Source organism: Paroedura picta, chromosome 3 (genome assembly GCF_049243985.1).
Source record: "Paroedura picta isolate Pp20150507F chromosome 3, Ppicta_v3.0, whole genome shotgun sequence".
In the NCBI taxonomy this organism is placed as follows: domain Eukaryota; kingdom Metazoa; phylum Chordata; class Lepidosauria; order Squamata; family Gekkonidae; genus Paroedura; species Paroedura picta.
Window position 1 is genome coordinate 42973050 of NC_135371.1, and position 13574 is coordinate 42986623.

Genomic DNA, 13574 nt, shown 5'->3' on the forward strand with positions numbered 1-13574 from the left:
CATATTCACCAAGGATGTACAGTCAGAACTTAGCAAAAACAAGTTAATTTACTGATGTTCCTTCCAAACAGAAATTGCCCAAGTTGGCACTTCTTATCACAACATTCCCAGTTCCTTCCAATCCCTCAAAAGCTGTGGTTTGGAGAAGGTTTTCTGGTCCTAAAGGTTTCCCTGCCTTCAAAACATTAGGGGTAAAGCTTTGCTTATACATGCTGGAAGGCAAGCAGGCAGGACTCCACAACTTGGGAGGAAAAACAGCTAGAGAAGCTAGTCAAGCATTATACTCCTCCTCCCTGGCAGACAACCATAGTAGTGCACATACAGAGGAGAGAGGCAGACATGTTGCCTGAACTCTTGTCTCTGTTAGGCTTGGAATATTGCTGATTAGGGTGACCTTGGCAAGTGCTCTCCCCTCCAATGTAAACCAGGAAAAAAAAGAAGAAATCTGTGATCAAGAAGGAAGAGACTGGCAATGATAATCAAATTTCTGCAATGTTAGTCTTGTTATCAACAACTGGGAGGTAGAATTTCTGTTAGTCTTGTAATCAACAAGATTAAAAGACTACCAGATTAAAGCTGATAGACTGTTTTAGGAATGTACCTCCAAGTCAGGCTAGTAATCAAAAAGACTAAATAACTAACAGAAATTCCACTTATCAATTGTTATGAGCCCCAGTATGGGGAAAAGACAGACCACTTCCTACTGAAATATAAGGTAAGCAGAAAGTGGTTGGGAGGAATCCATTCCCCACTTCCTGCCATTTAGCAAGAAGGAGCCCTTTGGTGAGCAGGCCAAGATCTTTATCCCATTTAGATGACGGGGAAGAGAAAATGAAAAGCATTTTTAGCTGAAACCAAATGAAAATGAATATAAGAGTAATGAATACAACTAGTTTTAAGTGCAATTCTAAAAAAACTCACTTCTTTAAAAAGGCAAAGGAACCAACTCTGACTCGACTTTGGGGGCACATTCCTAAAACAGTTTAAATGCTTTTACCAACCTAGAACTCTCCACACATGGAGGAAAGAAGGGACATCAAAGGATAAAGAATGCTTGCAGAGCCCTCTCATGATACCCAGAGGCTTTAACAGGGATGCTAAATTGTTCTGCTGAAAAGACACATGATCTAAAGACATACATGAGAAATACTGCACTGTACTGCGACAAAAATGCCACATCCTAACTTAGAGAAGTATCCACCATCTAGAAGGATCCCACAATCAATACTGCTCAGAACCAACAAGGAGAGACAAAGCCCAGACCCCAAGACAGAACATACCCAGATTAAAAGTAATGGTGGCAGGGGTGCTTTCTTGGCTGCCCATCAATGTTGTTATTCGCACTAAGTATCTGACTCCATCCTTCAGATCCTGAAGGTCAATGAAACCTTGATCACCTGGGATTTGTTTGGTCTCCTCGGTGCCATCTGAAATAGTGCACAAAAGAAACTGAATCAGTCTCTGTACAGAGTGAGCCAAACTTAATGAATCTCCCCCGTATTGTACGTATCGTCCCTTCTCACTTTTCTGAAAAAACATTCTTTCTCAGGACTGGTTGAATCACTTACAAGGCAAACCTGAAGACACTTTCCTGAGAGTAAGCCCCACTGAGTAGACTGAGAATGATTCTGAGTATACCTGCTTAGGATTGCTCTGTTATACACCTCCTCACATAGGCCCTGCAATGCTCCAACCCTTACCCGAGATCCCAGTTCAGCCTTCAAAAGTCTAGAACATCCCTGACTATTCAGAATCAGTTCTGTTTTTCCCCAGAACACATCCTACTTTCACTCATGTTGATAAATACAAGAGTCAGATCACACGATAGCCCTGAATAGTTCCAACCTTTGTTTTCAAACTATTCCACTACAACACAGTCCTTACCCTGGATGTTGACAATCACCAGTTTATAAGCTGTAGCCCTGGGGATAGGGGTCCACACAAGTCGGATACGACCCAATCCTGCTGGCACCATACGCACGTTTGATACACTGCTTACCAATGTTGGTCCTATCACAGGAAGACAAAAGATCTTTTCAGTGGAAGAGCCTAGTAAGGTTACAAAAACACTGAATGCTTGAGGGATACATATAAGCAGGAGAATAACAACCCCCGAGGAATTAGAGGAGAAGAGCTGTTTCATCCTGTATTATTCATTTCTGAGGAGTATTCTGCCCAAACTGAAAGAAATGTCATAGCAGAACAGGAAATCCAAAGGTAACTACACAAAACGAATAGGCACTTCTGAATCTATCCTAAACTTCTGTCATTTCCTTATTCATCTGGGAGTGTCACAGAGCAGCTCTACTGACCAGTGAGCCCTATTCTGTTCTGGCCCGCCAAGGCATCTAGGCGCTCAGTGATCACCCTGAGTTCCCACCCAGCATGCCCCTTTTTCCAAAGTTTACCCGACTCTCAGAAGAGTTTTCTTGCAGTTCTCCCCACCATATATTCAATATTGGAAATTCCACCCAAAGGCCAGCACTCCTAGCTTTCCTTCTATGTTACCATTTAAAGATTCTGCCTAATGTCTCTTGCTACCCAGTAACTAGTTACCAGATGTCTCTTGCTACCCAGCAACTAGTTACCAGGACAACTTATTGCATTTGCAAACTTTGGGGGAAACAGTGATCTAGCAACCAACCAGGTTCCTTCCCCTTGAACCCATTTTAGATAATGAGTTCAAACAATGAAGGCCTATGTGGTATGGAGAGCAACTACCAGCATTTAAAAGAGAAATGGTTTGTTAAGAAAGTCCACACACATACAGATTGAGCAAAGAATACAAAAGGCTGTGAACATGCAGTCCTCTTTTCCTCAACCTTATACATGCCCAAGCTGATCTTACTTTAAGGCAGCCCCTTTAAGAGTCATATCACTCTAAAAGCTTCCAATTACTTTGGGAGTTTGTGTTTGGGCTCTATGTTAGCTCCATGTACCAATGGTTAGAACTAACATATATGTGCAGATTACTTTAGGCCAGGATTGTGGGGAGAAGAACTAAGAAGAAATCATCAGTATCCCAGTAAAAATTCTATAGCTTCCACTGTCATTATTATTTTGGGTCAAAACATGCCCTACCCAAAAGCACCTTCCCACATCACCCATTCTATAGCCCTTTCTGCTTAAGTTTCCATAGGCCAAACTTCGGGGGTATGCAAGACAACAGTGGAACTGTTAGAAGCTACCCCAGCCCAACCCTTCATGTAAAGGCAAACAGATACCAGCAGGCTCGGACTACCTAGAAATAATTTTATCACCCTCAGCGTTAACACTTACGAAGTCGGATGTTTAAAGAAACAGGACTACCCTCACGGCTGCCAATAAGAGCTGACAAGCGCACCACATAGATGATATCTTCTTTCAGATCACTCAGGTCCACAGTGGTCTCAGAACCTGAAATATGTCGACTCTTCTCTGTGCCATCTGCAGGACAGAACACAGTAGCCATGTACTCACATTATGGTTCTATGGCTATGACATGTTCACTGTACTACCCAGCAAGAAGAAGTGGAAGAGTTGTTTTTTATACCCTGCTTTTCACTACCAGATGGAGTCTCAAAGCAACTTACAATTACCTTCCCTTTTCTCCCCATAACAGGCACCCTAAGAGGTAGATGGGGCTGAGGACTGCAATTAGCTCAAGTTCATCCAGCTGGCTGACTGTGGAGAGGCAGGGCTCACCAGATTAGAAACTGTTCTTCTTAAAGAATACATCAAGTTGCCTCTCTATTATCAATCTATTATCTAGTTCTCATTGTTTGGGTGATAGAACAAAATATAGAAATATGAAGGCGTAAACCATGAAGTGTACCTTAATAGAACAGGACATCCAGTTGTCAACAGGTTGTGTTTGCCTACCTTGCACAAGTCACTTCTCCCCTCTAGGGTTACTATTTTCTGATCCCTCTGCCCCTACTAGCTACTAGCATTAAGCAGATTAGAGATCCCCCCATATATACACCAAAAAGCCATCCTCACTCAGGTGGATAGGACCCACCGAGTGTTACCTTGGTTATTCCGAAGCACAATCTTATAGCCTGTGGCCCCAGGGACACCTGTCCAAGCGAGTCGGACTCTGTTTCCTAAAGTCTCAGTGATCCTTAAATCAGAGATGGTACCTACTGATGGTTCCACCCCTGCAAGATAAAATCATAGATCAAAATCAGGGAATTCATGAAGAGAAGAAAGGTGGATCACAGTTGGAAGTGTCATCTTAGGGCAGGAGAATAATACAATCAACTACAGTCCTTTTTACTGAAAAAAATCCTTGTACAAGGAATAGGAATGAAAAAAAGCTTGTTGAATTTTATATCCAAATTGCACAAATGAAAGGTGTGTGCCAGTCTGAACAATATGAAAATGTCTTTTTCCAGACAGCCAAAAGAAGTCTAACACTCTCATAGACCAAGACACCATGAGACATTATTATAAATCCAAAGTAATCTGCAAATTTAGGGATGGAGCCTGACTAATTGCTCTGCAAACCAGCGCGAGGCTTTGGCTGGAAAAGAACATAGACATTCTTTAAAGAGTTTTCCTCATAGAGGCAAACCTAGGACAGATATCACTGCTGCATCTCACATAATAACCTGTTACATTAGGTTTCCTGTGAACCTGGGTTTAATCGTTCAGCACTGGAACAACTAGGCTCCTCCCGTGACTATCTCTCTATCACAACTACCACCACCACATTAAAAGCAGCATAAACAAAAATTATCCAGGTGGTTTCATGTTTGCATGCACACATCTCACTTCTAAATGCATGCTGAAAGAAGAAAAAACAATTGTGGAAGCAAAATGCATCAGAAATTACCCAGAAATTATTTATGCAAGACCATGGAAGGGCTAAATATACAGGAAGCAGCATTGAGCACTAAACTCTTACCAGTCTCTGAGATGGTAACTGGGGTTGCAACCTCTTTGCCATCATACAAGGTGTAGAGCGTTATGTGATATTCTGTGCCTGGCTGCAGACCTGACAGTGTATAACTGTTCTCATGGGGAGACAGGGACACTGTTTTGGGTGCATCCACACCTAGGGATAGGTAAAAGAAACAAGTCATAAAGATGACCCATATCCATCCCCTTAGTCTTCAAAGTATCTTCCAACCTTGCATGGGCTATGTAAACACCCTCACATTTCTTCTTCTGAGTTTCACATCAGCAAAAGAGGAGGGCCCTATGTCTGTGGAGGACCTAAGGGACCATGTCACAGAAAAATCTGGAGCTATTTGGGAAGCAAAGTACAGATCAGATATACTTCCTCAATAATTTACCCCTGTTCTCAACTTTCCCCATGCAATACAGAAATTCAGACAGCCTACCTATTGCTTTTCTCCACTCCAGGCGATAGCCCCGGGCATTGGGGATGACATTCCAGGCCAACTGGATAGATGTTGGACCTACAGTGATAGTCCTCAAAATCTGGATTATATCTAAAGAATGCAAAGACAGACCAGACTCAGTAGATCTACGGCACCCAGAAAAGCTTACATGACCCCTAAGTAAGTATTTCAGATTTCAGATCTGTCCCAAATCCTACACTATGATCATAATTGTGAAACACAATTGGCCAGTCTGCTCAAGATACACCATCATGGCTAGTCCAGCTACATTTACAATAAAGAAGCTGGAGCCATCGCAGAGAGAACTCTCTCCTTCAAGGCCCTAAAAGCCAAGTCAGACTTCAGTATAATAAAAGGAATAAAAATCCAAAAGCAACAACAGAATAATACCTTTATTTGGATAAAATAAAACACCACAAAGTAAACATCAGCCTTTGCCCTGTTACATGACTGTATACTCTATGAACTGCAGGGAACATGCAGTTTGGCAAAGCTATATTGTTGGTCCCACAGCCCCTTTCAACTGATTACTGTAATATTAGAACATAATGGTGAAATAGCAATTATTTAGTTATTTTTAAACACCCTCAAAAAGTCCCCTGGTGGCAAGGGAGAGGGGAAATGCAGGGGAAATGGTACCCTCCAGTGAGGAAGCAGCCAGATAGTTAAAGCAGCCCCCAAGTATATAAATCAATTGTAAATAAATGCTGTGTTTAGAAAAGGCCCATTTCTTCAGTGTCCTAACTGAGATCCAGTGAGAAATTTCCTCTTCTGGGAAGAATCAGAACAGCTCTGAGGGTCATGTTTTAATCCCACCCCCATTAGGAGCTTCTTGCTGCACTGACGCTCTTGGACCCAGGGAGGCGGTCAGGATACAAATGGAAAACTTTTCACTGCATCAGAGAGGAGTTACTCAGCCAGAAGGTTTTTTGGGGGGTGGGGGGTTGGAACACGAAGTCTTTGCTGTTCTCCCTTTTAACCTCCCCCAGAGGGAAATTTCTCTGGTGTATTGCCAAGGTTTTACTTTTACACACAACTGGCTGAAACACAAGCCCCTGAGATGCAACAGAAGAAATATCCTTGGAAGATAAGGTAAGAATCCTGGAAGGTAAGGTAAGAATCCTGCCTTTCTGCCCAGAGAAGAAGCTGAGCAGTGGACTTCCCAGACAGTCAGTGGCACCAATGGAGCCAGGTGCCTTAGGGGGCAGTTCACTCAGCTCCAGTCAAATCCCATTATGGCCAGTGTTTAAATGGCATATCCCTAGTAATTGGCAACATTAGTGTTCTGAATAGAAAGGCTGCAAATGCCATCTCCTGGCCAACCAGGCAATGCTGAAGGGATGGATTATTATGCTCAAATTGGTTTTCTGTTCAGATGCACTATATCTTAACAACATACTAGTATGTATCCAAGTATCCAAGCAGTTCCTCCAATGGGATCACATTTCTGTTTGAGGAAGAAAGGGCAGTGATTTCCTTCCCCCTTGCATTGCCGACCCCCAATTTGCTCACTATCCTTTTACTTGGGGATCTCCAGACCCCCAGGGACAACATTTCAGGAATCTTAGTGAGCTGCAGCAGGAGGAGAACTAGGAAAGTCTTTCTCTGTAAGGTCCATGGATGGCTGAATACAAACCACAGGAGAACTTTTTAAAAACTATATTTTTGCAAACGTATTACAGATAATCTTGATTTCAATATACAAATGTTAAATTGCCATTAGACTACATTAGCCATCTGCTGTGTCACTGAGATCTGGATCCCACTGCTAATATATTTCTTGTAAATGTCTCATCTTTGGTTTTCCTAGCTCCACTGTCTGCCTCTTAATAAGTCTCCTTTAACTTCACCCTCAGCTGCAAGAATCAAGCAAAGGAGGGGCAAACCAAGTAAAAAAAGAAATTTTAAACCTTTTCTTCACAATGACCAGGACTAAAAACTGATAATGCAGCAGCAAACAGGAAATGGAAGGTAACTATGAATAAATAAGTGCTCTGCAGTCTGCTTATGTATTTAGAGGCATCACAGAAGACGTAAGACAAGCGATTCCATGTTAAAGAATTCTGAATGTGGAAGCCATGTCATACGTGGCTGCCCATTCCCACAGAGAATATTTGCATTTGAACATGATTCAAAATGACATACCTCATTCAGCTGTCAAGGGAGATTATACCCCCCATCCTCCCCCCACCTTTTGATATCCTGGTGTTTAAATGAGTGATTAATTTACAAAAATCAAATGCCATGCCGACCAGTAATTAAATCACAAGCCTCACTTTCCTTGAATAACAACAACAACAACAACAACAACAACAACAACAACAACAACCAAACTCTGGGCACACACCGGTTCTTTTCCTCAGGGAGGCTTTGGGCCCTTCCAGCTGCCCATAAATTGGAGCAACAGTCACCAGGTACTCAGTGTCAGGTTGTAATCCAGTCAGCAAGTAGGAATTCTTGCTTGGGTCCACATCAGCGCTACGCACATCCTGACCTGAGAAAGCACAAAAGAGCAGCCGTGGTATTTAATATACATAATTTGCTAAGTGACCTCAGAGAGGGCTTCTTGGAAGTCTACTTGGAAGTAAGTTCCCTGCTGCTCACCCTCAGGGAGAGTGTTTTTAGGATTGCATCACAATCCTTGATCAATAAGATTAGGCCATAAGACTTTTTGTGTAACAGCAGAACTGCCTCTCCAGGGGAACTATTTAACTGGTACAATTTTTTATTCTGCCTTTTCTCAGCTAGAAAGGTGAACTATAAGTAAAATGAACAAATAAATGCTAATGTCTTTTATACTGTATAAGTTTTTGGCATATAAATTTGGTTTTCCAAAAGTTGTTATCAATGCTAACAATGATTTTGACAGGATCAGTGGTACCTCTCTGCTTGCATGTGGCATATATCAGCTGGCTTTCGTCAGTTCCCTGGTTTCTTCTGTACAACATCTTAAGCTAGTTTGGCAACAACTATGGACCCTTGTGCTGGACTGCTATGGATCAAAAACTGGACCAAGACCCGTTCTCCCCTACACATCTTATTTTGCAGTGGCTGCCAGTAAAAACATTCAAATGTAGACATTCTTTAAAGAATTGGGCCATTCTTTTCACTGTGCGATGGTTAAAGCAATAGTGTCTCATAAATCACCAGCAAACTGTACAGTATGTTGCCTCGGGAGTGCAAGTAGTATAGAACTTTAATCGATGGCATTTTGCCATCGCTTAACAAAAGAATCTGTAGGGTCATATCAACTCATCATACTCTGGTCTAGTACCTTATGCTGAAGCCTGGGGAGAAAATACAGCAGCTGAGCAAACATACCTGAGAGAAGTCCCCAGGTAACACGATATGCAGTAGCTCCACTCACACCCTGCCAAGAGAGCAGCATGCTCTGGGAGGAAATGTTCTGGGCAGACAGATATTGTACTCCTGCCAAACTCACTGTGGATTCAAAGCAAACAGAGGACAATAGGATGTCTCAGACCTATTTAAAACATGCATTTTATGAATAATCCCTCTTTCCTAGTCAGTCAAAACCAGTCCCTCCCAACACCATCAGCATATATTTACAGCTGGGATTTTTTTCAGTCCAAATATGCATCACTTTACACTTCCAGATATTTTACCTAATTTGTCATGTTATCACTTACTCATCCAGTTCGTGAAGCTCTTCACCATCTCCTTTGGTTCTCATCTGTAATCCTGGCCATTTTGCTGCTCACATGCCATTTCAGATCACATACGGACAGACTGAATAGCACTAGTCCCAATACTAATCCCTCTAGAATCACACTGCTCCCTTCCCCTATTGCCTTCTATTTCTTCCCCAGTTTCTCCCTCAAATTCTTTTTCAACTACTGCCACATCAGAATGTACTTTTCTGGGTTTTACCCCTTTTCCTAATTCATCTTTGATTTCGTCTAGCACGGTCTCCTATGTTCCCACTTCTCATAACTTTCCCCTTTGAGAGGTACCTGCTTCAGCAGGACCTGTGGGATCAACTATGTTTGTACATGTTCATTTTATAAGTACTGATGATTTGTATAATTGGAAATTTTTACGTGAGAATGGGGAAAAGGTTTATCGTGAACTTCAAAGTATTTTTACTGCTTATCAACACACTTGGGGTGACATGCAACCTCTTTGAGAATATATGTTAGCCACGGAGGAATTTCAGCTCATTGAAACTTAGGTTAAAGTGTCATCCAGGTCAGAATGCTGCTGCTCTAGATAGGGCAGTTCCTCTTTCTGAGCCCTTTTGAGGTCATGCTTCTGATCCCAGTTGTAAATGGCATGCTGACTACCGTTCAGCTATCTTAAAGGGTATCAGGAAGCCAATTAGAATCATAGAGTTGGAAGGGGCCATACAGGCCATCGAGTCCAACCCCCTGTTCAATGCAAGATCAGCCCAAAGCATCTAGGATAAGTATCTGTCCAGCGGCTGCTTGAAGACTATTAGTGTGGGGCAGTTCACCACCTCCTTAGGCAGCTGATGCCACTGCTGAACTACTCTGATATCTAGTTAATATTGTTCTCAACGGAGTTTAAACCCATTACTGTGGGTCCTAACCTCTTAAAAGTTATGATCCTAATGAGGTATTTCCTTTGAGGCAAGGGCAGGATGAAGATCCTATTACATTTATGGGTTGGATTGGTAGTTATGTGAGAGTTTGGGGACTTGGATCCTTCCTTGCCAAGTAACCAAAAGACGCTTTCTACTATGTTTGTGGGGAAGGCTACATATGGCATTCATAGTAAAATTCAGAAGTCTGATGGGTGGGCTAATACGTTACCCTCAGAGCTTTCTGATACTGCTTGGAAAGTTTGCAATTCTTAGGATCAAAACTCCTTGCAGGCTAAGGAAGAATCTAAGTGTAAGAATACTATGTTTCTGGCTCAGGCCTTACAAAGTACAGTCTCTGATGGATTCCTAGCTTCCCTGGCCCATTCTTGTTCTCAGGGGTGATTCCCCATTCCATTTTTCTCATGGGGTGTCACCCCTTCAAATAGAAGCAGAAGGTATGGGGACTTTGAAAATGCTTTTAAAACCTGTGGTTCGGGCTCAACAATACCCATTGTCCCAAGCGGCCTGTAAAGGCTTGCTCCCAGTAGTTCAAAGATGGATTACGACAGGATATATGGAGGAGTGTGAGTCCCTTATAACACACCAATATTAGGGATCCCTAAAGCATCATCAGGAAATTGGAGATTGGTGCAGGACTTGAGACAAATTCACTCTATAGTACAGAGCTGCCACATGGTTGTTCCTAATCCTTATACATTATTGGTTAATATCCCACCTCACCACGATTGGTTTTCTGTTTTAGACCTCAAGGACATTTTTCTTTTTCCATTAGATTGCATCCTGATTCTAGGGACATTTTTGCATTTGAATGGCAGGAACCTGGTTCAAGTTTCAAGACACATTTTCAATGGACCATCCCTCCTCAAGGTTTTATTGATTCTCCTACTATTTTAGTCATTGTTTGACTACATGGCTACATGGACAGCCCCAGTGGGAGTATCCTTATTGCTATATGTTGATGATTTATTACGGTCTGCTTCATCAGAATCACGAATTATCTCAGCGATTGTTTCTCTTTTGAACTATTTAGTGGAAGTAGCAGAGGACAAAGTGCAAATTACACCATGGAATTGTACTATATGGGGTATGTTATTGCCCAGGGATCCCGTAAACCAGTGGTCCCCAACCTTTTTATCACAGGGGACCACTCAACGCCGGGGACCACTCAACGCCTTTTACTGAGGCCCGGTGGGGGGGGGGGGTAGTTTACTCCTCTACTCTCAACCACTGCCCTAACGCTCTCTGATCGCTATGGTAATGTTTAAACATCCCTTCAAAATAAGATACAGACACGCCACAACAATGAACATAAGGACAATGACAAATCAATGGGAACCCTGAGCTTGTTTCTCTGCAACGAGATAGTCCCATCTGGGAGTGATGGGAGACAATGACACCCGACGTGTGTTGTAAAGGGCCGGGGGGGATGAAGTAAAGGGCCGGGGGGGGGGGAGAAGGCGCCCTTCGGGGCCCACCTCCAATTAGTCGAAGGACCACATGTGGTCCGCGGCCCACAGGTTGGAGATCGCTACCGTAAACTGTCTGGTACTTGCATTTATGTTATTTTAAGATAAGATTACCTTTTGTCTACTATAAAGAAAACTTTATGAACTTTTCTTGGCATGGTAGAGTTTTTCAGGTCTTGGATTCCCTCCTTTTCCCTCTGAGCAAAACCTTTCTATGCCTTGTTGACAGATCAACCTGAGTTGACTGTTGACAGTCCAACCTATTTGGACTTCAGAGGCTAGGGACAACTGGGACAATTTACGTTCTGCTCTGGTAATGGCTCCAGCTTTGGGTCTACCTGCCTGGAGACAACCTAGTCTTCTATTTATGCATAAGAATTGAGGTAATTTAGTTGCAGTGCTCACCCAACTGTGGGAGGGAAAGGATGGTCCTGTGGCTAATCTTTACCAAGAAATTGGATCTAGTAGCAAGGGGATGGCCCCCTTGTTTACGAGCCAAAGCAGTTCCAGCTGTGCCAGTGGAAGAAGCCAGGAAGATTACTCTCGAACAGCCTATGCATGTACTGTGTCCTCATTCTGTTCCTATCCTGTTGCAGTGAAAGGGTACTAAGTGGTTGACCAACTCAAGTCTGTTGAAATATAAAGGGGTTCTATTGGAAAGGGAAGATGTGACTTATGACCTTTAAATCCAGTTACACTTCTTCCTGATGAGGGCTCTTTGGAGCAGAACCCTATGATTGTATTTTGCCAACTGACTTGATAGCATGTGTGGACCTTGATGACATGCCTTTGGTTGATCCTGATGCTGAATTATTGATTGATATATCTAGATGAGTAATAGATGGTCATCACCCTACAGGCTATGTTGTGGTAATTCAGAAGGAGATTGTGTCATCAGGGTCCCTTCCCCCTGTTGTTCAGTCCAGGCTGCTGAACTATAAACTTTAGTTTGGGCTTTGCAAGTCTCAACTGATCAAAAGGTTACTATTTTTACTGACTCTAGGTATGCCCATAGGGTAGTCCATTCCTATGGGGCATTATGGAAAGAGCGAGGTTTTTAATATCCTCTGGGAGCTCCCTCATTCATTATAAGCTGATCCTTCTTTTATTGGATGTTGTACTTCTACCACAATGGGCATGTGAGGTTTCATCTGATTGTCACAATAAGCAAACTTCGTTTACTGAGAAAGTTTCTTTATTGGAAAATAATGATTTCCTCCTACAAGTTTTTGCCAAGATTGAATAATAGATGGCTACCAGGCTGTTTTAACCTTCAGTACCCCCTATCCTTCCTTCATACCAGCATGCAATATCCAGGTTGTAGATCAAAGAGACAACATCCTGGGAACAAGGGTGATACGACAGTGTTGCATAGTAACAACATTGAGAGCAAATGGCAAGCACTATAATTCCCACCCTAGACCAGCCCAGCATCCTAACCCCTAGCCTAAGGCATTCAAACAATCTAACATCTAACTCAATCTATACCAAAACAAACATCAATAAACATGATGAAAAACAGAACCACTCTTAGATGGTTAAGAAAATATAATGGCAAAACAAATGGGTTTTGAAATCCAGCCCCTCCAATCCCAAATCCCTCCTCCCAACACTCCACCCAGGAAAGGATTTGTCTGGATAAGTGGCATGGAAGTCCCGGACCAGCCTGGGAGCCCGCACATGAGCAACATTCACCCACTCCCCCTCCTCCTCTCTTTCCAGTCAACCAGGAACAGCAGTTTGCCACGGTGGACTCAGGAATCTAGGATCTTGGCCACTTTGTACTGCATGTTTTCATCAATGAAGATTAGGATCGGTGCGGCAGGGGTCACCTACAACAGTTTGGGCGGCAGGGTACAGTGAAGCAGGCTGCGGTGAAAAACAGGGTGCATATTTTTGAATGTTTTACAAAGGCAAAGCTCTACAGTGATGACATTTATGAGGCGAGTCATGGGGAACGGCCCACAAATCTTTTCTCTAGTTTGTGAGAAGGTTGCTTTGTGGGGAGATAAGCTAGGTCCCCCACCTGCCATGGTGTCTCAAGAAGTCATTTCTTATCAGTCTGGAGTTTATAAGTTTCTAGCCATGTCCAAGTTGGTGATTACCTGAGGCCAGACTTGCTGGACTTGTACCACCCACAGGTCAGGGGAACCATCTAGGGACCTCTTTTCCATA

At 42.8% G+C, this 13574-nt stretch overlaps 1 protein-coding gene across 1 annotated transcript in view; it reads right to left on the reverse strand.

Annotated features, from left to right (window-relative positions):
• Positions 1–13574, reverse strand: part of COL7A1 (collagen type VII alpha 1 chain) — a 159156-nt gene that overhangs the window by 120335 nt on the left and 25247 nt on the right. Inside the window, exons 11-18 of the mRNA XM_077325428.1 lie at positions 8670–8789; positions 7696–7842; positions 5328–5438; positions 4889–5038; positions 4011–4139; positions 3280–3426; positions 1885–2010; positions 1281–1427 (exon numbers count right to left, since the gene is read on the reverse strand). Of these exons, the coding sequence (XP_077181543.1) occupies positions 1281–1427; positions 1885–2010; positions 3280–3426; positions 4011–4139; positions 4889–5038; positions 5328–5438; positions 7696–7842; positions 8670–8789 (1077 nt within the window). The remainder of the gene's footprint in view (positions 1–1280; positions 1428–1884; positions 2011–3279; positions 3427–4010; positions 4140–4888; positions 5039–5327; positions 5439–7695; positions 7843–8669; positions 8790–13574) is intronic.